The sequence below is a fragment of the Psammomys obesus genome, unplaced genomic scaffold, assembly GCF_907164565.1.
Source record: "Psammomys obesus unplaced genomic scaffold, mPsaObe1.curated_primary_1811, whole genome shotgun sequence".
Taxonomy (NCBI): Eukaryota; Metazoa; Chordata; class Mammalia; order Rodentia; family Muridae; genus Psammomys; species Psammomys obesus.
Genome location: NW_026585504.1, coordinates 16,825,049 through 16,846,789, shown reverse-complemented (window position 1 = coordinate 16,846,789; position 21,741 = coordinate 16,825,049). Strand labels below are relative to the sequence as shown.

At 47.6% G+C, this 21,741-nt stretch overlaps 1 protein-coding gene and 1 long non-coding RNA gene across 2 annotated transcripts; one reads left to right on the top strand and one right to left on the bottom strand.

The window, feature by feature from the left end:
* Positions 1–7,301: 7,301 nt before the first annotated feature.
* On the top strand, positions 7,302–20,055 carry Knstrn (kinetochore localized astrin (SPAG5) binding protein). Its single transcript, XM_055603769.1, has 9 exons — positions 7,302–7,510; positions 7,608–7,699; positions 10,564–10,684; positions 11,859–11,906; positions 13,245–13,347; positions 13,536–13,629; positions 14,502–14,557; positions 17,016–17,090; positions 19,418–20,055. The coding sequence occupies exons 1-9, from the start codon at positions 7,302–7,304 to the stop codon at positions 19,547–19,549; spliced, it is 930 nt and encodes a 309-aa protein (XP_055459744.1). The 3' UTR covers positions 19,550–20,055.
* LOC129673909 (uncharacterized) lies at positions 18,941–21,304 on the bottom strand. Its single transcript, XR_008719744.1, has 3 exons — positions 21,148–21,304; positions 20,533–20,707; positions 18,941–19,438 (listed from the first exon to the last, which is right to left on the bottom strand). It is a non-coding gene; the product is annotated as an uncharacterized LOC129673909 (long non-coding RNA).
* Positions 21,305–21,741: the final 437 nt, after the last annotated feature.

The window sequence follows — 21,741 nt, the reverse complement described above, 5'->3', positions numbered from 1 at the left end:
AAAAAAAAAAAGTTCAGTTTTGCCGGGGATGGTAGGAGCATTTGTAGCGGCAACACTAGTAGGCAGAGACAGGAAGATTGCCTCAGTGCAGGACTAGCTTGGCCTGAATAGCGAGACCTATTTCAAAAGCATTCAACTTGATGATGGCATCAGGAATAGTTCAGTGGGGAAGTGCTTGCATGATGGCACCAGGTATAGGTCAGTGGGGAAGTGCTCGCCTAACATGTGGGTAGCCCTCCGTGGTGGGGTTCAAATCCCCACCACTCCTTCAAAATAATTCAACATTGAAAGCAAGGTCGAAAGGCTGGCTTGATTAGTTAAGAATGTCACATTACTCTTCCAGAAGACTCAAAGTCTGGGAGATTAAGCACTGACAATAAATAACCTGTAACTTCGGCCTGAGAGGAATTGGATGACTTTGGCTAGAATACAGACACACCTTTAATCCCAGGAGACAGAGGCAAGCAAATCTCTGAGTTCAAGGCCAGCCTGGTATAGAACAAGTTTCAGGTAAAGAAAAGCTTGGGTCCAGGTGTGGTGATACACAACTTTAATCCCAGCGCTCAGGAGACAGGCTTGCCGATCTCTGAGTTCTAGTCAATGCTGTCCAGGCAGTTTGGTTGACTCAGTGAATTGAGAGGCAGTGCGGTAGAGTTGAGTTCACGGCAGTCTGGTTCATGGAATTCAGCTTCTCTCAGCTTGTAAGAAGACACATGGTGATCATTTATCCCCAAAATAGAACAGTCTCAATCTGCTCCATAGTTTAAGCAAGAACATATTTAAAATTCGGATACATCTAGCATTTGCAAGGCCCTCAGTTTGATCCTCAGTGCTATAAGAAAACAAATCAATGGGTCTAAGAGAGATGTCTCAGCTCTTAAGAGCACTTGCTGCTCTTCCAAAGGACCCAAGTTTCCCAGCATGGCACCTCATAGCTACCTGAGTTCCAGAGGATCTAATGCCTTCTTCTGACCTCTGTAGGTACCAGGAATGCATGTGGTGTACATACATACATGCAGGCAAGCACTCACACACATTAAAAAAAAAAAAAAAAACATTCAAAAAACAAAATAACAAAGCCTTAATCCAAGAACCAGGGAAGCAAAGGCAGGTAGCTCTCCATGCATTCAAGGCCAGCCTAGTGTACAGAGCAGTTCAGGCCAACCAGGGTTACAAAATGAAACCCTGTCTCAAAAATAAACACAAATAAATAAATAAATAAATAAAATTTGAAAAAAACTTTCCTTTTCAGAAAAAAATGGAGGAGATCAAGGACCAAATTTACTACCCTGTCTGAAGCAACCTATCAAATAGCAAAATCCAGGAAATGGTGGATTTCATGATGCTGCACATCAGATAGCAAAGAGCAGTGGCCCCTGACAGATAAGAAATAGATAAGGCCAGGCCTAGGAGTGCCTGAGTTTCCAGGCACAGGGAGGGAGAGCTCAGCCAAATCCACAAGGACTCCAGAGCCTGGGGTGTCAGGTCAGAGATTGGGGAAGGTGTCCAGGACATAGTCAGAACATAGGAGAGCACTCAAAGAGAGAATACGAGAGCCTCTGAAAAGGTGTCACTCCCCAGCTTTTGAAGTTGGGGCTGTTCAGCCAACTTCACACCCTCATCTAAGAGTAAGGAAACTACCTGAACCCAAGGATAGATCCACCAAAAATAATGAGGTCACTATTACCCATCTAAGACCCCATCAGCGCCTGCTCCCACCAGCTAGATGGAACACTCCCTCAGCTGTGGAGAAGGGTCCTTAGGCCTGGCTTAAACACTGCTCGGTTCCATCGAACACCCTTACATCTATCTGTCGGTCTATCTATCTATCTATCTATCTACCTACCTATCTATCTACCTATCTATCTATCCATCCATTCGTCTCTCTCATGAGAGTCTCACTATGTATCATTGGCTTGCCTAGAACTTGCTATATGGAACAGGCTGGCTTCAAACTCATAAGAGATCCACCTGCCCCTGCCTTCCCGGTGTTGGGATTAAAGGCCTCCTCACCTCATCTGGCCTTTCTGTTTTTTTCGTTTGTTTGTTTTGTTTGTTTGTTTGTTTGTTTGTGTTTGGGGCTGAATACAAGATTTCACATTTATTTATTTACTTATTTACTTTTTATTATTTTTAAATTGTGTGTGTGCGTTCGAATATAGATATGTGCATATCTGTGTGAGCATGCTGGTCCAGAAGAGCAGGTCAGATCTCTTGGAGCTGGAGTTACAGGCAGTTGTAAGCCTCCCCATATGTGTGGTAAGAGCTTGGGTACTCTTGGAGAGTCCAATGGCTGATTAAGGGTTGAGCCGGCTCTCCAGCCTTCACACGTTCTAAGGGCACACTCTACCACTGAGATGCACCCCCAGCTCACATTCCATCAAATCTTAAAACAGACCAGAGAAGAGTAAACTCTCATTAGGTAACTAAGTGCATCCCAGAAAAGCTCAAAAATATTTATACAAATCAAAAGACAACCAGCCCCACAAAACACAAAATTCACAATGTTAGGCGTCTCTAGCAAAACAATTACCAGCAAGACAAAAATGACCCATCAGGAGAAAAAAAAAAAAAAAAAATCAACTGCAATGAAGCCCAAATTGACATTTTAAGTGATAATTAGACAAAGACAAATGGTTATTACAGCTCTTTTCCATATGTTTTAAGTAAAGATTTGGAATGTATAAAAATATCCACCTTGAACTAGCGGATGTAAAAACTAAAATGTCGAGAGTAGGAAAAAAAATCAGTGGATAAAATCAACAGCTTAGAAATTGCAGTGTGTGTGTGTGTGTGTGTGTAGATTTAACAATAGGGCCTGAGGATGTAGTTTAGAGGTAGAATCCTTTTCTTGGCATACTCAAATTCTGGATTCCAGCCCCCATTCAGGAGGACATAATAAAAGAAATCATACAACCAGAACACCAAGAAAAATATATGAATGTATAAAATCATGCAAAATATATACTACACTAAAACTATGCCCCTTATAATTATCTAAAATTATGGGCAAAAACCAAACCAAACAAGTAATAACAAAACCCTAAGACAAGGGCCAGGAACGATGGCATAAGCCTTTAGGTTTAGCTATTGGAAGGCAGAGGCAGGTGGATCTCTGTGAGTTCAAGGCCATCTTAGTCTACAGAGTGCGTTCCAGAACAGCCAGGGCTGCAGAGTAGTGAGAGACCGTGTCTTAAACAAACAAACAAACAAACAAACAAACAAAAACTAGTCATCAACTAAAAACAAACAAAAGCATACTTCTAAAAATAATTCCCAACCTTTATTTATGTTTGCAGACACTCGTGTGCCAAGGCACTTGTGTCGGGAGAGGGAACATTCCAGTAATTCTACACGATTAACTGAGGCTTGCGGGCCAGTGTCTTCACTCACTGAGCCATCCCACTGATCTTTCAAATTATTTCTTGAGATAGGGCCTCATCCTGTAGTCCAGTCTGGCTGTGCTGGCTAGTTTTTAACTCAACTTGACATAAGCTGGAGTCACCTGAGAAGAAGGAACCTCAGTTGAGAAAATGCCTCTATGAGCTCAGGCTGTAGGCAAGACTGTACTGCATTCTCCTGATTTGTGATTGATAGGGGAGGGCCCAGCCCATTGTGGGTCCACTCAGGCTGGTGGTCCTGAGTGCTGTAAGAAAACCGGCTGAGCAAGTCATGAGGCACAAGGCAGTAAGCAGCACTCCTCCGTGGCCTCTGCACCAGCTCTTGACTCTAGGTTCCAATACTACCTTGAGTTCCTGCCCTGACTGCCTTTGATGATGAACTGTGATATGGAAGTGTAATTGAAATGAATCCTTTCACGCCCAAGTTGCTTTTGATTATGGTGTTTCATCATAGCAATAGAAATCCTAAGACAGGGGCCTAGAATTTATTAGGCAGCCAAGACTGACCTGAAATATGAAATCATCGTCTGGCCTTCACCTCTCAAGGGCTAGAATTATAGGCAGGAGTCACCACACAGTGCTAGCTTATCTTTGTTGGTTTGTTGGTTTGTTGGTTTTTCATGACAGGATTTCTCTGTCCTGGACTTGCTTCATATACAAGGCTGGCTCAAACTCACAGAGATCTGCCTGGCTCTGCCTCCCAAGTGCTGGGATTACAGGTGTGTGCCACCACACCTGGCCTAGTTTATCTTTTTTTTTTTTTTTCTTAAACAATTTATTATTTTTTTATGTGCATTGGTGTTTTTGACTGTGTGTTTATGTCTGTGTGAAGGTACTGGATCCTCTGGAACTGAAGTTACAGTTGTGAGCTGCCATGTGGGTGCTAGGAATTGAACCCAGGTCCTCCAGAAGAGCACCCAGTGCTCTTAACCTCTGAGCCACCTCTCCAGCCCCTAGTTTATCATTTTTAAATCTTGTTTTGGGCTAGATGAGGTGGCACATAGTTGTAATGGCAGTACTTGGGCAGCAGAGGCAGGAGAATCAGGTGCTCAAGGCCAGCCTGGGCTAGATGAAGCCCTGCCTCCACAGCAAACAAAGAATATCAGCAGCAGCAGTTAGTTTGTGGGCATGCATGAAGAAAACAGTCTGCAGATCTTACTCTAGATCCACCTTCCTTCCCTTTGCTCTTTAGCCATCCCATCTCCCTGCGGAAGCATCCTGCTCCTCTCTTAACACCCACACATGACCACTGGCATCTACGTTTCCGAGAAAACCATCCCCTGACCTTCACAACCCACCTCCAGCTTCTCCTCAATTTCTATTCTCTGGTTCCTGACTCTCACTGCTTCCTCTTTCACTGACCAACCACAGTTTCTCTTGCTGGACTCAGCAGGGACTTGGTTTAAACTCAAGCCAAGCCGTATAAGAGCTCTACTACTTGTTGTGGAGAAAATCCTTTTCTCCTGTAACCCCCCCATCGGCTGAACCAGAGATCTTGTGACATGGAAGTCTCATTCTATGTCCAGGGCTTCCAGGAGAGGCAGAACAAGCAACATATACATCATTGATATATTTTTTTAAAATAGCTTGTCCAGGCTAGCCTCAAACTGATTTGTAACTGAGAATGACCTTAAACTCCGTGATCCTCCCTGCATCTATTTCCTGAGCTGGGATTATAGATTGGGCCTCATACCTAGCTGTGTGCAGGGCCGGGGACCCAGCCCAGGGGTTGTGTATTCCTGTGTACTTGACATGTGCACCATTAACTGAATTACACCCCCAGTTTTACCGCTGTTCCCTTGTTTAAAGAGTACTAACAATGGACTGAAGAAAGAGATGGTCCAGCAGTTAAGAGCGCTTGCTACTCATGCCCGGGTCCAGTGTTTGATCCCTGTCACGTAGCTGGTGGCTCACAGCCATCTCTGTAACTCCAATTGTTAGTGTACAGGTGATTCAGCTGGCCTGCCTTCAGGATCCCTGCAATCGTGTATGTCATCACCTGGTTGCCACCACCAGGTGACGCCAGGTGAGACAGGCGTGTGCCAGATAGAAGGATCCCAGCCACCTGGCTCACTCACAGTCTCTACCCCTTCTCCAGGCCCCACCCCCAATAAACCTCCTTTATATCAGATCAATTGCACGGCGTAATCCCTCAAGGGGGTATACGCTGGCACGGGCCCTCTGCTACGTCGTCATGACATGTCATAACATTCAGTACACGTGCAGTTCCTCTCTCCATATTTTCTCATTTGTTTGCTTGTTTGTTTGTGAGACAGGGGTTCTCTGGGTAGCCTTGGCTGTCCTTGGACTCAGAGGTCTGCCTGCCTCTGCCTCCCTGAGTGCTGGGATTACAGGTGAGCTCTGCCACACCCATGTGCCACCATTCCCGTCTTCCTTCACATACTTTCAAGCTATGATTGGTTAAAATTTGTGTGTGTAGAACCTGAGGATATATTTTTTAAATTTTATTTATTTATTATTTATACAGTATTCTGTCTGCATGTATACCTGCAGACCAGAAGAGGGCGCCAGATCTCATAGATGGCGGTGAACCACGAGGTGGTTGCTGGGAATTGAACTCAGGACCTCCGGAAGATTTCACAGCTGGTGCTCTTAACCTCTGAGCCATCTCTCCAGCCGAACCTAAGGATATTAAGGGTCTTTTTGTGGGTTCTTCTTTTTCCCAACTTGCCCCCTTCCTTGGTTCACCCCTAACAGTAGCTAGGAGAGAAACAAGGATAGAGTGTTGGAGAGCTTTTTTATTTTTGGGAAGAGGGGCCAGATTTCAAGCCAAGGTTTCTCTGTGTATTCCTGGCTGTCCTGGAACTCACTCTGTAGACCAGGCTGGCCTCGAACTCAGAGAGATCCACCTGCCTCTGCCTCCCGATTGCAGGGATTAAAGGTGTGTACCACCACACCTTTGCTGGGGAGACCCACAAATATTGTATATTTGCTGGCTATGAAAAACTGTATTCTTAGTTGTTATTTGAAGCCGCCAACAATAGACCACCAGGGTATGTAAATGTCACTTCCTTACTTGCCTTTAAAAATAAGGCAAGCTGCTGTGGAGAAGGTGGCCTACCCCAGCCTACTAGTTGAATAAGGAGTGTGGCTTTTTGTAAAGAGCTGTTGGCTTGAGCTGAGGCAGGAAGTACGGGCAGGGCTTTAGGCAGACAGAGAACACAGAAGGAAGAAGGTTCGGTAGCTGGAGACAGTGAGAACCTTGTGCAGAAAGGCAGAGAAGCCAGGTTAAGTCAGAAGCTAGCTGAGAGACTGTTCTAACAAAAGGTCAACAGCCTCAATTTTCCCAAATTAACTTGTTTCTTTGCTTTTCTCTCTCGTAGCATCTTGTTTTTCCTTCATTGTCTTACCATGGATGGTATATACATATTTGCAATTGTCTGTTTAATGTCTTTTCTAGATTGTAAACTCCAAGAGGGCAGAGTTAAAGTCAGTCCTGGAATTTGCTCCTCCTAACCCCATCTACCCCCTTACGGGTCCAGCACACAGCTGCTGCTCCTTAGGTATTTGTGTTTTTAATGAGACTGAGTACTCTGCCTTGCTTTGTATGAGTTACTTTAATTTCTAAGTAAATCCAGAAGCAGGTTTTTAAGCACGTTTGGTATTTCAGCCCACTGGAGTCCTTCAAGTGGGCTCTGCTCCTCCTCACCTGGTATCTGGCAGTTTTTATTCAGTACACCTGTACTCCTGGCAGGCTCCTTAACAACCACAAACCAAATAAAGAGGATTGTGACTTGGACCCTAGGCCAGTTCACGTTTCAGCCGCCAGTCCGGAGTGTGACAAAGTGGCTCACTAGCTCCATTTAAGCCTGCCCAGCGCGTCCATGGCGCCGGCCTCGACCCGCAGGCTCCGACAGCGACTCGAACCTTCCGTACAGCATGGCGGCTCCCGAGGTCGAGGCACAGGAAGTAGTCTTCCGTACAACAGGCCCGCCCACAGACTCGGAGCCGCACCCCCTCCCGCCCAGCTCCCGGAAGTTTCCTTTTGAAAGCACGGCGGCAAGCTCTACCCAGGACTGGGCGGTTGCTGAGGAGCATCTTTTGAAAGGGAACGAAGAGGACTGCGGGCCGGAGCTGGCAGCGCCGGGGTTCGGCTCTGCGGGCCCGGGCTGGGCCGCGGGCGGGTGGGCGGGCTGGCTGGCGTGGAGGGCTCCGGCGCTGCTGATATCCACCTTGCACTTTCAGGGACCAGCCAAGCCACCCGGCCGGGACAGCCAGTGCTAAGACCGTGTGCGACGCGCAGCCCCACGTGATGCCGAGCGGCAGCCTGCCCGCAGGTTTGTGTCCGCACCGCCACCGGCCGGGGCTCCGCGCACTGTGCTGGGCTTAACTGTATGTCAGGGCGGCGTTTGCCTTAGCCCTGACCTCCTGCCGCTCACCCCAACCAGCCTGGGCCCGAGTTCCCGGTCCTCCTCCTGACCCCGCCCCTTCCTGCGTTCACCACTTAGACCCAAATTGTTGGTGGTTGTTTGGGAATACTTTTTTTTTTTTTTTTTTGGTTGGGTGGTAGTGGAGAACTCATGTAGGCCAGGCTGCCCTGGAACTAACAGACACCCTGCCGCTGCCTCCTGAGTGCTGAAATGAAAGGCGTGTGCCACCATGCCCAGTACCCTGCCTCACTTTTTTTTTTCCGTTTTTTTTTTTTTAGCTAGGTTTTCACTATGTAGCCTTGCGTAACATTAATTTGCAGCAATATCCTTGCTTCAGCTCCCGAATGCCGCATGCTGAGATTACATGCCCACTGCCACCACACTCTGTTTTAAAGATTTGTTAGTTTTTAAAATGGGGGGGGAGAGCTTATGCATATAAGCATAAGGGCCCGAGGAGGGTCAGGAGTTACAGGCAGTTGTAGTGGGTGCTGAGTCCCCCTTTTAACCGCTGAGCCATCTCTCTAGCCCTAGAGATCACTTTTTATGCGGTTATCCTTATTTCCAGGTTGGGATTGGTCGTCTTGCAGGTTGCCTCAGAGAAGAGACTCGTTTGAGAAGTAGGGTAGTGGGGAGAAGGCAAAAGGAATCCTTGTTCCCGATAATAGGTGCACAGTGGCTCTCCCAAGCACCCTGTCAGTATATGTTAAGTGGCATGAGAAGAACTCGGCCTAGCCAGAGTTACTGAGAACCCTGAGCGAGGAAAGGCATGACTGAAAACAATTTGTAGTGAATAGGCTCTTCTACCGGGCTTAAAGGGCTATTCTCTTCGCCCGGGTTCCTCAGAACATCCTAGCATAACCAGCAGAGGTATTGCTTAAGGAGAGGATCCAGGACTCAGAGAGGTCTGCTGCCGCCTCGCCCCCTTCCCCACAGTACCCTGGAGAGCCGCCAGTGACCAGCCTCCCTAACCAAACCCCAAGTTTTCACCTGTCTGCCTGCAGTCCCTGTCCCAGCTTCCTGATGATGTACATGTACTGCAATAGTTCTGAAGTTTTTAAGTGGACTCCACCTGCAAAGGAGAAAAATAGGAAGCCAGGAAATGGCTGTAGTACACGCCTTTCATCCCAGCTGTGGAGGCAGAGGGAAAAGGCTGGGTGCTTGTTGGAGGCCAGCCTGGTTTATATAGCGAGTTGCAGGCCAGGGCTATACAAGACCTTGAGGGAAAGGGTTTGAATAAAGTTTGACAGCTTTTCTCCTCTTCCATTATACCAGCCATCTAATTTTCTTTAGTGTCTCTCCCTTTAGGAGACCATCTTTGTTCAATTCTACTGACTTTTTCCCTACAAGTCAGTCCTCAAAGTTCAGCAGATGCAGATTACTGGAGCTGACTGCAATTAATTTTTTTTTCAATTTACTATGAACTTTTACATGGATTAGATATGTTATTGTATTTAACTTACTACTACTTGAGATAAGACAAGATAGTACCACAAAATAACTTCTTTCTTCAGACAGATACCTCAAAAGAACCCATTTAATATTGGCATAGTGTGTTCTGAATATGGAAACTAGAATTCTAGTACCCTATAACTTGTACCTATAAACAAAATGAGGAATTCTATTTACTCCAAATTATTGTGGAGCAAGTTATTGGAATAAAACTATTAAATACAAAGTACCCTCCAGTATGATTCAGGACTCTATACCCCATTTCTTCAACTTATTATTATAGCTTTTAACCTAGATCCAGCTTAAAGGAGCCGTTTCACAGTGACCGAAGTGAAGTTAGAATTAATCTAGAAAACTGAGCTGGAAAAAAAAATAGGAAAGCTCAGGGTTATGACAGGTCCCATGACATGTAAATGCTAGATCATGTCTCGTGGAAGTGAGTTACCCAGCCTAACCCAGCATGGAGGCGAGCAGGAGTGCCAGATCAGATAGGAATCTCTTAAGTTTAACAAGGGATCAAGAAAGGAAAAGGTCTGTGGGAGAATGAGGGCCTGGAAAAGGAGAGGAAATAGTTTGCACATACGGGACAGCGACACAGACTGATTTGCTCCCTCTGTTCCACTTGTGTCTGCCTCCTGAACCTTGGTTGTATGCCAGACACTTTACTAAGCACCAGGAGGAAAAGATGTCTCGGAATCGGGAAGATGTTTTGGTGAAAGTAGGCAACACTTAAGAGAAGGCAGCTAATGCTGTCCAGGGAGAATGGGTGTGGGAAACTCTTGAGTTCGGATTCCAGCTGGGTTTTTCCTATCTCCGTATTCACCTACCTGTAGTTTGATGTATCATCAGGCACCACTGAGCCTCTAATGAATTTTGAAGCTGTGCAAAAAAGTCCGTGCAAACCAGCAGAGTCAAGAGTACTACTCTAAGTCAAGAACAGCCGACATTTTTAAAGCCAATTAGTGCGGAGTCTGTCTTTGGAAGAAAATTAGGGCTTCCGACAGCTCAGAGTGAGGCTCTGTGTGGCACAGCGAGGCAGCTGTTGGGGCATGATGCTGGGGTTTCACTCCTATTTTTTTTTTTTATAATTTTTATTTTTTTATATTAATCACAGGTTATTTACTTTATATCCCAGCTGTCACCCCCTCCCTCATTCCCTCCCAGTCTCACCCTCCTTCCCTGTCTCTTCTCTGCCCCTTTCCAAGTCTACTGATAGGGGAGGTCCCCCTCCCCTTCCATCTGACCCTGGTTTATCAGGTCTCTTCAGGACTGGCTGCAATGTCCTCGTCTGTGGCCTAGCAAGGTCCTCTTTTTCTTTTCAGATGCACAAGCCACTTCTAAACTGCCTGTTAAAATCAAAGAAGTTGATGGGCTTAGACATCTTCATCCGGGAAGTTCAGAGTCTGATACGACAAAAGTCACCAAATCAAGACAAGAGAACCGGTAAGAGCGGATCATTGGCCTCTGGTTAGAACTTCCTGCTAGAGCTAAGGGTATAGCTCAGTGCCGGAGTGCTTGCCTTGCATGTTCAAGGGCCTGGGTTGACTCTCCATCAGAGAGAGGGAGGGGCAAGGAGAGACGCCGATCTTTCTAGAAGTTGCTGAACACCAAATATTTTTAAATAGAGGCTGAAGAGATGGCTCAGCAGTTCTGGCTCTTTCAAGGACCCTGGTTCAGTTCCCGGCACCAACATGGTAGCTCACATCCATCTCAAACCTAGTTCGAGGGGATCCAGTGTCCTCTTCTGACCTCTCTTGGTACCAGGCACACATTTAATGCATAAATATATACATGTAGGCAAAACACTCATCTACATAAAAATATGTCTTAAAATGAAGTCAGGCATAGTGGCGCTCACCTTTAATCCAGGACTCGGGAGGCAGAGGCAGGCAAGTCTCTGAGTTTGAGGCTAGCCTGGTCTACATAGTGAGTTCCAGGACAGCCAGGGCTACATAGTGAGACCCTGTCTCGAAATCCCTTCTCCCCCAACCAAAAGAAAAAAAAAATCTCTTAAGTAAAAACTAAAGTATGGGAGCCCCTGTCTCATCTCCTGAAGCTGCTTCTGAGGGCCTTTGTTTATCTTTCTGAAGAGACACACGGTCAGGGTTCTGAGAAGGCCGATCTTACCTCTACCACACTGGCTCTGAGTACACCGGCAGCAGCACCTGGCCGGGCAGTCACAGTCCTGAAAGCTGAGGCTGGCTGCGAGCCTTATTCAGGGATCTGAGCAGAGTCCAGCCCCGGGATCTAGCATGTTCCTGTGACCCGAGCCGGTGATCCTCTCCCTGGTGAATGTTGACATGAGATAGCTGTGGTATCTGAAGCAAGCTCAGGTCTGGCAGGTCGCTGGGGGTGAAAACAGCCCTCATGGCCCCTTGGCTCTCAGCCCGTGCTGTTTAGTGGGATGTCCTCTTCGGGTCTTTCCTCAGGAACTCAAATCTCTTAAGCCAGGTATGGTAGCATGCACCTGTAATCCTAGAACTGGGGAGGCTGAGGCAGGGGAATTGGGAGTTCAAACCCTGTCTCCAGACAGCAATGAAGCCAAGCGCCCTGTTGCACCTTATTCCTAGCACCAAGTACTGTGGTTCTCTAATTGGCTTTGATTCTGCTTCCATAGGCAGATGAAAGCCGCAGAGATTGCCAGCAAGAGGAACATCAAAAAGAGGTGAGCATGGGGCAGATGTTAAGGGTGGAGGCTCACACTGGGGACACAGAGGACAGTCACATTAAGCTTGCTTGGTGTGTTTAAGTCTGGGTACCATGCCACGTACCCGAATGGAATTACGGGGCAAAGACACAGCAAGTTATAAGAACCACTGTCAGGGCAAGGATCAGTGACACCACCACCTTGAGCAGTAGTCATGGCAGAAAGCCCAAAAGCTTCCTTTAAAAAATGATTTAAAAATTTTTAATGTGTACATGCGTGTACATGTAAGCTCAGGTGCTGGGAGAGCGTCCCCGCCGAAGCTGGAATCCTTAGCAGTTGTGAGCCGCCTGATGTGAGTGCTGGGAATTGAACTTGGGTCCTCCGGAAGAGCAGTGCATGCCTTTAACCACTCAGCAGCCATCTCAGCAGCCCCCTCACCACTCACCCCCAAGAGCTTCTTGCTAGATGTGTTGTATTACACCTGTAATAGAAGAATTTAGGAAACTGAGGCAAGATTCCACTAGTTCACCGACATCCTGGGCTCCATTCCAGACCAACGAGAGCTGTAGAGCATGCTGGCTCCTGCCTCCAGGTGCCTGCCATGCTTGAGTTCCTGTTTTGACTTCTTCGGAGATGAACACTGATCTGGACGGATAAGCCAAATAAAACTCTTCCCTTCCCAGTTGCTTTGGTCATGGCATTTCAAGCACAGCAATAGAAGCCCTAACTAAGACATAGGGGAAACCCCTATTTAAAAAACATACACCACCTTCCCCACCAAAGAAAAAAGTTTCAGGGCAGGGAGGTGGCTGAGTGGCTAAGAGTGCCTGCTCTGCAGGTATAAGGCCTGGGTTAGAACCCCAGAACCCTTAGAAAAAGCTGGGCAGGGTCATACCTGCCAGTGACTCCAGAATAGGGAGGGGGAAGCAGGTAGATCCTTACAGGCTGGATCTCTGAGCCTCCAATTCAGTAAGAGATCCTGTCTCAGGGGAATGAAGTGAGAGCAAGTGGAAGATCCCCGAAGTCCTGCTCCGGCCTCTGGGTAAGCATGCACGTAGACACGGTATACACATACGCTCATGTTTTCGGAAACTCGGGTTTAATATTGAGATGACAGCTGTGGAGCCCATGTTTACCGTGCATCAGCAGATGAGTTCAGCGTTGTCCGTGGATTCTCTCTTTTATGTGTAGCAGTCTTATAAAATGGAGGTATTGTCTTAATTCCAGAGCTGAGAGAGCAGAGCCTCAGATTACAGACCATTGTCAGGAAGCCAGGATTGGAAACCATTCGAATAACTCAGTAGCATGTCCTCCCAAACCCTCTACCTCTTCATGTTACCACAACTTTGATTGTAGCTACAAACCATTCAAGCAAAAACCAGAGGAGGAACTAAAGGATAAAAACCAGCTTCTGGAGTCCGTCAACAAGCAGCTGCACCAGAAGCTGCTGGAGACTCAGGTGAGAAGCCCACCCAAGTCCTGCCTCATCAGCTTGTGGGTGCTACAGGCGGCCTCCTGCTGGGTGGGAGCAGGCTGACCACCGAAGACAGGAGAAGCCGGCTCCTGCTGTGTCTCAGCAGGGACACGGGTGAGGACGACCTGCCCCTGACAGGACAGCTCCTGATTTGTCTGTATGCCACTCCACAGGGAGAACTGAAGGACCTGACGCAGAAAGTGGAGCTGCTGGAGAAGTTTCAGAATAACTGCTTAGCGATTTTGGAGAGCAAAGGCCTCAACCCAGGTAAAAGGCAACACACTGCTGTCCTGTCCCCGCTCCCCGCCCCCCCTCGAGCCAGTACAGGTGCCCTTCCTGGGGCGAAGTTAACAGCGTGGAATCTGTGCTCTGTGGGTGCAGGAACTGCTTAATCAGACACTAACCAATTTTCAGTGTTTCCTAATGTTCTTAGGAAAGGTCCATTTCTGCCTGACAAATAGAATACGAGAATTGTCAAGAGAACTTCTCTCTTAGCTAAGTACTGCTTCATTCATTCACTCCAGCAGGTATGAGCTTGCAAAGAGGCCCAGAAGTGTTGGGTTTCTTTCCAGGGCAGTAGCACTCACAGGTGACAGGAGGGAGAGTTCTGTCTCAGTGGTTCCTGAGTCAGCTTCATGGCAGCACCTGCGTGGGACTCTGGGTAGGGTGTAGCTCAGCAGAAGAACCCATGCTTGGAATATGGAGATCACAGGTTCTATCCCAAGTCCCTCCCTTCCCCGCCCCAAGAAGCAAATTTGTCCAGACATGCTAAGATGGCTTCAGGCTAGGCTGAAGAGACAAAGACTGCCCAAAAAGGAACTTTGAATTGAGGAATGCTGACTCTGCTGGAGACGGAACCCGGGGCCTGCCGCCTGTACCATGTATTTCCCCAGGACAAAGTTTCTCCAGAAAGAAGCAGAACATAATAGACTGGCCATTTGCAAACTTAGACAGCTCTGAAGAAAACATAGCCCTGAGTGCAGCCGTGAGAGACAGGCTCAGGGGAACGCTTCCAGGAACAGGCTTGTGGAGGCTTCCCTCAGGATTATGTGTGTGCTTATCCATGAAGGGCTGTTTCCCCTCTGGTTTAAGGTGTGGCTCTCACATGAGGCTTACTTTGTTGTATCTATCCATTTTAGGCAGCGAGACCCTGGCATCAGAGAAGAAACCCACCATAGATCACACGGACTCCGTGGTGAGAGCAAGGGTGTGGATGGGCAGGCCCTCAGCCAGGGCCCAGTGTTAAATTCACCAAGCAAGAGTAAAGATCAGCAGCCAGATTCTTGGTTAAATTATGCAAGCTTTATTTTCTGTCAGACAGGGCTATGTCCCTAAAGCAGGATTTGAGAAAATAGCATTGAACACAGGAGACATTGGGGTTTATAAAACCCCCAAAACTGCAAGTTTAGTGGATTTTCAAGGATTGGGGGATTCCATAGGAATTTGGCTGAACATTTTAAAAATTATTTGGCAGATCATCTTATTTATTGGGGGGAGAGGTTAGGGTATAGAGTATGGAACGTGTCAAATTCCAGAAAATGGGTCAAGACCTTGTCAAATCCAAGTTTTACAGAAAGCAAAAATGAACTTATTTGACCTTGTAATGAGGGCTTTTGCTCTTAAGATGGAGTCAGGCTGGCCATCACCCAGAGGATCTAAGATCTCTGCTCTCTGCTCTGCAGAGATGCTAAGATGCTTGCTTTGGACGTCCACAATAAAAGACAAGATAAATGGACTGTGTGCTTATAGCACATTTTACTTGAAAAGGTAGTTTCACTCTCACAGGAAGGTAGAAGTGAATCTGAACTGGAAACATACTAAAACACAGAATGGGGCTTGAAGGGAGGGCTCAGTCAGCAAAGTGCCTGTCGAACAAGCATGGAGAACTCAGTTCCGGTCCTCAGCACCCCTATAAAAGCTGGATGGTAGAGGAGTGGAAACTGGATGTCTGGAGTTTATTGTCCAGCCAGCCTCCTAACTGGTTAACCTAGAGACCCCGTCTCAAACAGTAAAGTGGAGCTGGGCGAGCAGGTAAAGATGCTTGCCACCCGCCAAGCCTGGGGACCTGAGTTCAGTCCCTGAACTGGCTCCTTCGGTTCGTCCTCCGACCTTCACATGCTGGCATGAATGACACACACAAGTAAGCAGAGCTCCCCTGGGGTGGCTCAGTAGGTAGTAGTGCTTGCTGCAAGCCTCACAACCAAGTTTGATCCCCAAAACCCACATGATGGAAGGAAAAAAACAGTTGCCATTTGGGCCTCCACACACATATCATAGTGCTTGCACACGTATGTTTGCATTCATGTTAAATAAATAAGTGTTCTGTTTTGTTTTTTAATGTTTAAAGTGGAGGGAAAGGCTGGTCAGATGTCTTAAGATGGCTGGCCGGTGGACTAAGGTCCTTGCTGTATAAGCATCGCCCACCTGAGTTTGAAAAGGAAAAAGGGGATGGTGAGAACCCACTCCACAGAGTTGTCTCATGACCTCTACATATGTTTGTTCGTTTTTGTTTTTGTTTTTCAAGACAAGGTTTCTCTGTGTAGCCATGGCTGTCCTGGAACTCACTCTGTAGACCAGGCTAGCCCCAAACTCAGAGATCCACCTGCCTCTGCTTCCCAAGTGCTGGGATTAAAGGCATGAGCCACCACGGCCCAGCAATAATAATTTTTAAAGGTGGAAGACAAAGAAGATCCATGATGTAAATGTCTGGCCTCCACAGGAATTTGTAACCGCATGTATGTGTGCTTCTGCCATGTATGTACACACCATACACACACACACACACAGCCGAGGACTCTGGGGTTATGGCTCATGGACACGGTGCTTACATAGTGTGCATGCCATCTAAAGTTGACTGCCAGCACTTCACACACACCGCACATCCGCATAGGTGTGCACACAAAACCTCTGACAGGGAGAGCCCGGATAGAGATCTTCTGGTTTCTCTTTTCTACACCTCACCAAATTTCTCCCCTATTCCGTGGCTGAGAATTCTGTAATGCCCAGGTCTAGCCTGTTTGAGCATCTCCACCTCTGGCTTCCCTCTGAGTGTGCTGTGATTTGCTCCTGAGGTCTGCGCAGCACAGATCACATAGTAGGAGACAAATTTGATATCTCCAGGAGGGGGTCTTTAGTAAGAAACCAGGCTTCTGGCCTGGACTGTTGAGATTGCCTGGATAGGTTATGGGCTATTGAATGGGGCATAGGAAGCTTTTTTATCGCTCTAGATAAAGGAGTCTGTGGTAGAGAAGAACAATTCCTAAGAGCAGCTCGCATTTGCAGACAGGCTTTTCTCTGGGCTGGGTTCCTCAGAGAGGACCAGTGGAGATCCTGGCATGTTCAGTCAGTGCTCAGAACATGTCCTAAGTGAAAAGGACGATAGCCACAGTTTAATCCTTCTCTCTCTGTGTGTGTCTCTCTTTCTGGCTTTTTCTCTTTGTCTCTGTTTCTCTTTGTGTGTCTCTGTCTCTCTCGCTCCTCTCTTACTTTTGAAATAGGGTCTCACTTCGTAGTCTCCACCATCCTGGAACTCACTCTGTAGACTAGGGTGGCCCTGAACTCAGAGATCTCCATCTGACTCTGCCTTCCAAGTGTTGGGATTAATACTTGTGCCACCACACCCTGGTCAACTTTTTACACATTCTTTACTTTAGCTGCTGCTAGAAACTTTGCAAGATGAACTGAAGGTTTTCAATGAAACGGCCAAGAAGCAGATGGAGGAGTTAAAGGTAAGAGCAGACAAACCCAAAGCGGTGCCGCCATTTTACCACAGTTTGTGGATTCGGGGGAATCACTGTCCCTGGTTTTCTTTGTCGACTTTATGTTGCCTAAGTGTATGCCCATGCAGCACATGAGAAGCAGTGGCCATGGAGGCCAGTAGAGGGCATCGGATCCCCTGGATCTGATGTGAGCTGCCATGTTAGTCCTTGGGAACCAAACCTGTGTCCTCTGCCAGAACAGCCACTTAACTGCTGAGCCATCTGTCCTTCATCCTTCTTTCCTTCTCTTCCCGATCCTTCCCCCGAGAGAGCCTCAGGACTGTCCTCATTACTTCAGCCTCATCAGTGCTGGGATTATAAGCATGAGCTACCATGCCTGCCTCTATTTTTTTAACATTTATTTCTACTTCTGTGTATGTGTCTGTGTGGATGTATGTCACGTATGTGCAGGTACCCATGGAAGACATGGAGGGCTTCCGATTCCCTGGAGCTGGAGTTACAATTGTGAGCTGCCTGACGTGGGTGCTGAAAACTGAACTCTGCTTGTCTGAAAGAGTAGGGGGTGCTCAACTGCAAAGACAGCTCCAGTTTTATATTGCATTTTATTTAGCGTGTGTGTGTGTGTGTGTGTCTGTCTGTCTGTCTGTCTGTCTGTCTGTCTGTCTGTCTGAATGTATGGGTATATACCTGCCACAGTACATGGGACTCAGATTCAGGTCCTTAGGCCTGGTGGCAAGCACCTTTACCCTCTGAGCTATTTTACCCGCCCTCATGCCTAGCTCCTGTTTGTTTGTTTGTTTGTTTGTTTGTTTGTTTGTTTGTTTTGACTGCCCAACCTCCAACAACCGCAGAGCTAAGAGCCAACCCACTCCCCATCATGGGAGCAGCTGTGGGAAGGCAAGCCCCCAAGTCAGTTCCGCGTACCAAGGCTGGGGCTCCTGGAGGGTTACCATGGAGCAGCCCCCACCCGTTAAGGCTTTGTCCCCTGCAAGCAAGAGGCTGAGGGGAAGAGGTTGGCTTGTGCAGTGCTGAGGCAGGGGTAGAGATGGGAGGGGGGGCCATCAAATGGCCACAGCTCCCTGCTGGGGTGGGCCTGGCTCAGGGATCAACAGTCATAGAAGGACCCCCTAAACAACACACACCCAGATCAGACCCGGGTCAAGGGCCATCTTCCTCCTACCCTTCTGGAGGGGCCTAAGACACAGACTGTGCTTCAACCTGGGCTCCCTTCACGCAGCCCATCATGGCTCATAACTCATGATATCCAGATCAGTGGAACCATGACTAAGCACCAGCCTGAGGCACTTAAGTGGACAGAAAGGATCGAAGGCAAGGGATGAGGTCAGGGTGTCAGGAGCAGCTGATAGAGCTGGCCAGGTGAGTTCCACACTCACTGCACCACAGACTCACTGCACCACAGACGGCAGCCGGTAGCACCAGGCCCAGGATGTTTGTTTTTAATGAACTATTTGGAAATAATTTTAGATTTAGAGAAAAGTTGTATAGATAATGCAGAAATTTCAGTTCCCCTAAGGATAATACCTCATGCCTCACGCTATTCACTGATGTGCTATTGTTAACTAAATTCCCAGACTCTTCTTTTTCTTTCTTTCTTTTTTTGTTTTTTTAGATGCTTTCCTCTACAGATTTTTCTTTTTGCGTTCCTGAGGACTCAGAAATGTTCTTGGAGACAAAACCCAACGCAAAGCCAGGGGGTTTGGGGGGGGAGTCTCCACCTCTCCAGAGGACCACTCAAAGTTGAGAGTTAAAACTGAAATATCCAGATTGGAGGGCTGGAGGGCTGGCCCAGCACTTGAGAGTGCTTGCTGCCCTTGCAGAGTCCCAAGTTCCGCCTCCTGCAGCTTATACCTCCATAACTCCAGCGCAGGCATCTGAGGCCTTCTTCTCCTCTCCACGGATATCCAAGGACACACACACACATACATAAATTAAAAAAAAAAAAAAAGACTTAGAAGCCAGAGTGGTACACTTCTTTATCACAGAGGCAGCGGCATCTCTGTAAGTTTGAAGCCAGGTCTATATGGTGAGATTTTGGGGTCTAGACTGCTTCAGAATGCCAGATAAACCTCGGGGCAGGAGACACAGGATTTCATTGCTCAGTTTTAAATGCCAAGGTGGGAAGATTCCCCAAACCAGCACAGATAACCTCCAAGGTAGGAACTGCAGGGTCTTCTGGTGTTGGGGCGTTTCCTGCCTTCCTCTCTGCAGCAGCGTGGATCTCTCTGGAACAGTGTAACATGCTGGTCCATGTGTCTTCTTTCTTGTGAGTCAAGAGTTTTGTGACAGGTTTTCCTTTGGAATACCTTCCCTTTCAGGCCTTGAAGGTAAAGTTGAAGCTGAAAGAGGAAGAAAGAGGCCAGTTCCTGAAACAACAAAACTCATGTAAAGAGCAAGCCAGTGACTTCACAAAAGTCCTGGAGGAAATGGAGAAGCTCTTAGAAATGTAATACAAGGCAAGTGGCCAGATGGCTTCTTCTGGGGAAAACTCTCAGAGGAAGCCACTTAGGATATCTTCAAGGACTCGCCATCCCTTATGTAGAGCTTCTGCAGCAGTTAATCCGGGAAGGGCAGCTGACTCGGGGTTCCTCCTCTAAGCAGAGTGCTCACCTTCAATTGCTCAGCTCTCCTGCAAGAGCAGGACCTGAGGGCTGGACTTCACTTCCTGCGCAGCACAGAGAGCATCGACCCTTAGAACCAGGAGGCTGACCCTGCCGCCTTGGAGAATCTAGACACTCTTACCGACCAGGAAACACGGGAAGAGAGCCTCCGTTACAATAGCACACAGGGTGTGGGAGATATCACTGAGAGCCATGCTCTCCTCATTTTTGTCCATCTAGTTGAGCTAAAGTTATGAACTTGAAATTCTTGGAAGTTTTTGGTGTAATAAATGGGGTAAAGGTATACCTGAAACAACACCTGGAGCTTTTGAAATAAATATTTCTGTGAACATTGATATTCTGACGAAGACTGAGGAAGGAAAATAAGCCTTTCTAACCCATTGTAGTGGTTCAATGTCTTCTGATTTACCCAGCATATTTTCTCTATCCATTCCATGCTTGTGACAAGGCCCCTCGCCCTCTAGGATTACTGGTTCTTCCTCGTTTGTAGCGGTGTATGCCATGCTGTTTGCTGTCTGTGGCCAGTCGCTGTCTGTGTTCTGTCTGTGTCTGCAATCAACTGTCACAGCCAACCCAGAGCTCATGCAACAGGTCCTATGGTCCATGGCCTGGTACCCATGGTCGCCCCCCCCCCCCCCCCCTTGGTGTCACCAAAAATTCAGGCATGTTTTCTGTCTTAACACATCAACCAGGCTTTGCTTTGGCTCTCTCCCATTGTTTTGAGCCTTCTGCTTCAAACTTGCCTAATACATCCTTCAAAATCATTCAGGCTGCCCAGAGTCCCAGGGAAGCCAAGGAACGCCCCTACTTACCTGTTTTTCAAATGTATGGAATGGTTTAACTTAAACGTACAAGTAAGGACCAGCACGCAGTAGGCACAGCAGCACGCACGCACCATGAGCAAGACGGGACGCCCGGAGGGATGGCTGTAGAACGGTGCACCCTGGGTTCCTCCTGATGCACTTCTACTCCCAAGACCATGAAGTCCTGAGTGGCAAGAATGGAGAGGACGGAGTCGACAGTCATGCAGTCTCCTAGGACTATGCTCTCCTGCCCACGCATGCAGGTGATCGAAGGACTCCCACTAGCAATGGGATCCACCATGATGACCCACATCAGCACTTCTTAAGTATCTATCAAACCGAATACTGAACAGCGAGCTCTGGGTTGCAGAAGATTTTTTTAACATGCCTTTCTCCACCAGCCGAACAGAAGTATGTTAGAACGTGTGTGCCCACATACCCCCCCCCCCCCCCCAACACATACACACACACACACACACCCACACACCACCCATGCTGATCATAAAGGCGTAATTGTAGCGTTCTTTTAAAAAAAACTCTATTTGGGTGTTTAGGCCTCAACCTCCCAACTGCCCAACCCTGCACAGGAGAGAGAAAGTTAATGGGGAGAGAGGGCCCCTTTACCTCTCCCAGATGTTTAGGGTCAAGGGGTTCTTGTAGGGCTATATGCCCATCTCAGTCAACAGAAATGCAGCCTGCAGTTTTCTTCAAACCGCTATGCCCCAAAGCAGTTCTCTGTCTGCTCCAAACAGCCACACTGCCGGGTCTCCTGGTCTCTCCAAATTGCTACAGGCCACACCCTCTTTCTGGGCTCAGCCCAGACCATGCCCTAGACCATGCCCTTCTCTGTTACAGCATGAGGAAGGCTGTTAACAACTGGCAAAAGCCACGCCCCACACCTGCCTCATAAAGCAAAACACAAAACAATCTTGGCAAAAGTTTCTCTTTATGATCTCCCATGTGCCTTCTCCAGCATCTTTCTCTACCCCAGAACACAGCACCCTGATTTTACTGAATGCCTCTAATCCAAGAAAAAGTAGAATAGAGGTGGGCTCAGAGAAGGGTCAGTGTTCACTGAGCACCATCAAGTTTCTGATGTTCAATAGTTTAGTTTTTTTGTTTTTTTCTTCGCCAGTTTTTTGTTGTGGGGGGGACAAGGTTTTACTGTGTAGCCCTGGCTGTCCTGGAACTCTGTAGATCAGGCTAGCCTCAAATTCA

Bases quoted from the DNA above. Each gene is read 5' to 3' on its own strand.
- Knstrn (XM_055603769.1), top strand. From the start codon at position 7,302: ATGGCGGCTCCCGAGGTCGAGGCACAGGAAGTAGTCTTCCGTACAACA. The intron at 14,558-17,015 runs GTGAGAGCAAGG...TCTTTACTTTAG, and splicing joins TAGATCACACGGACTCCGTG to CTGCTGCTAGAAACTTTGCA. The intron at 17,091-19,417 runs GTAAGAGCAGAC...CTTCCCTTTCAG, and splicing joins AGCAGATGGAGGAGTTAAAG to GCCTTGAAGGTAAAGTTGAA.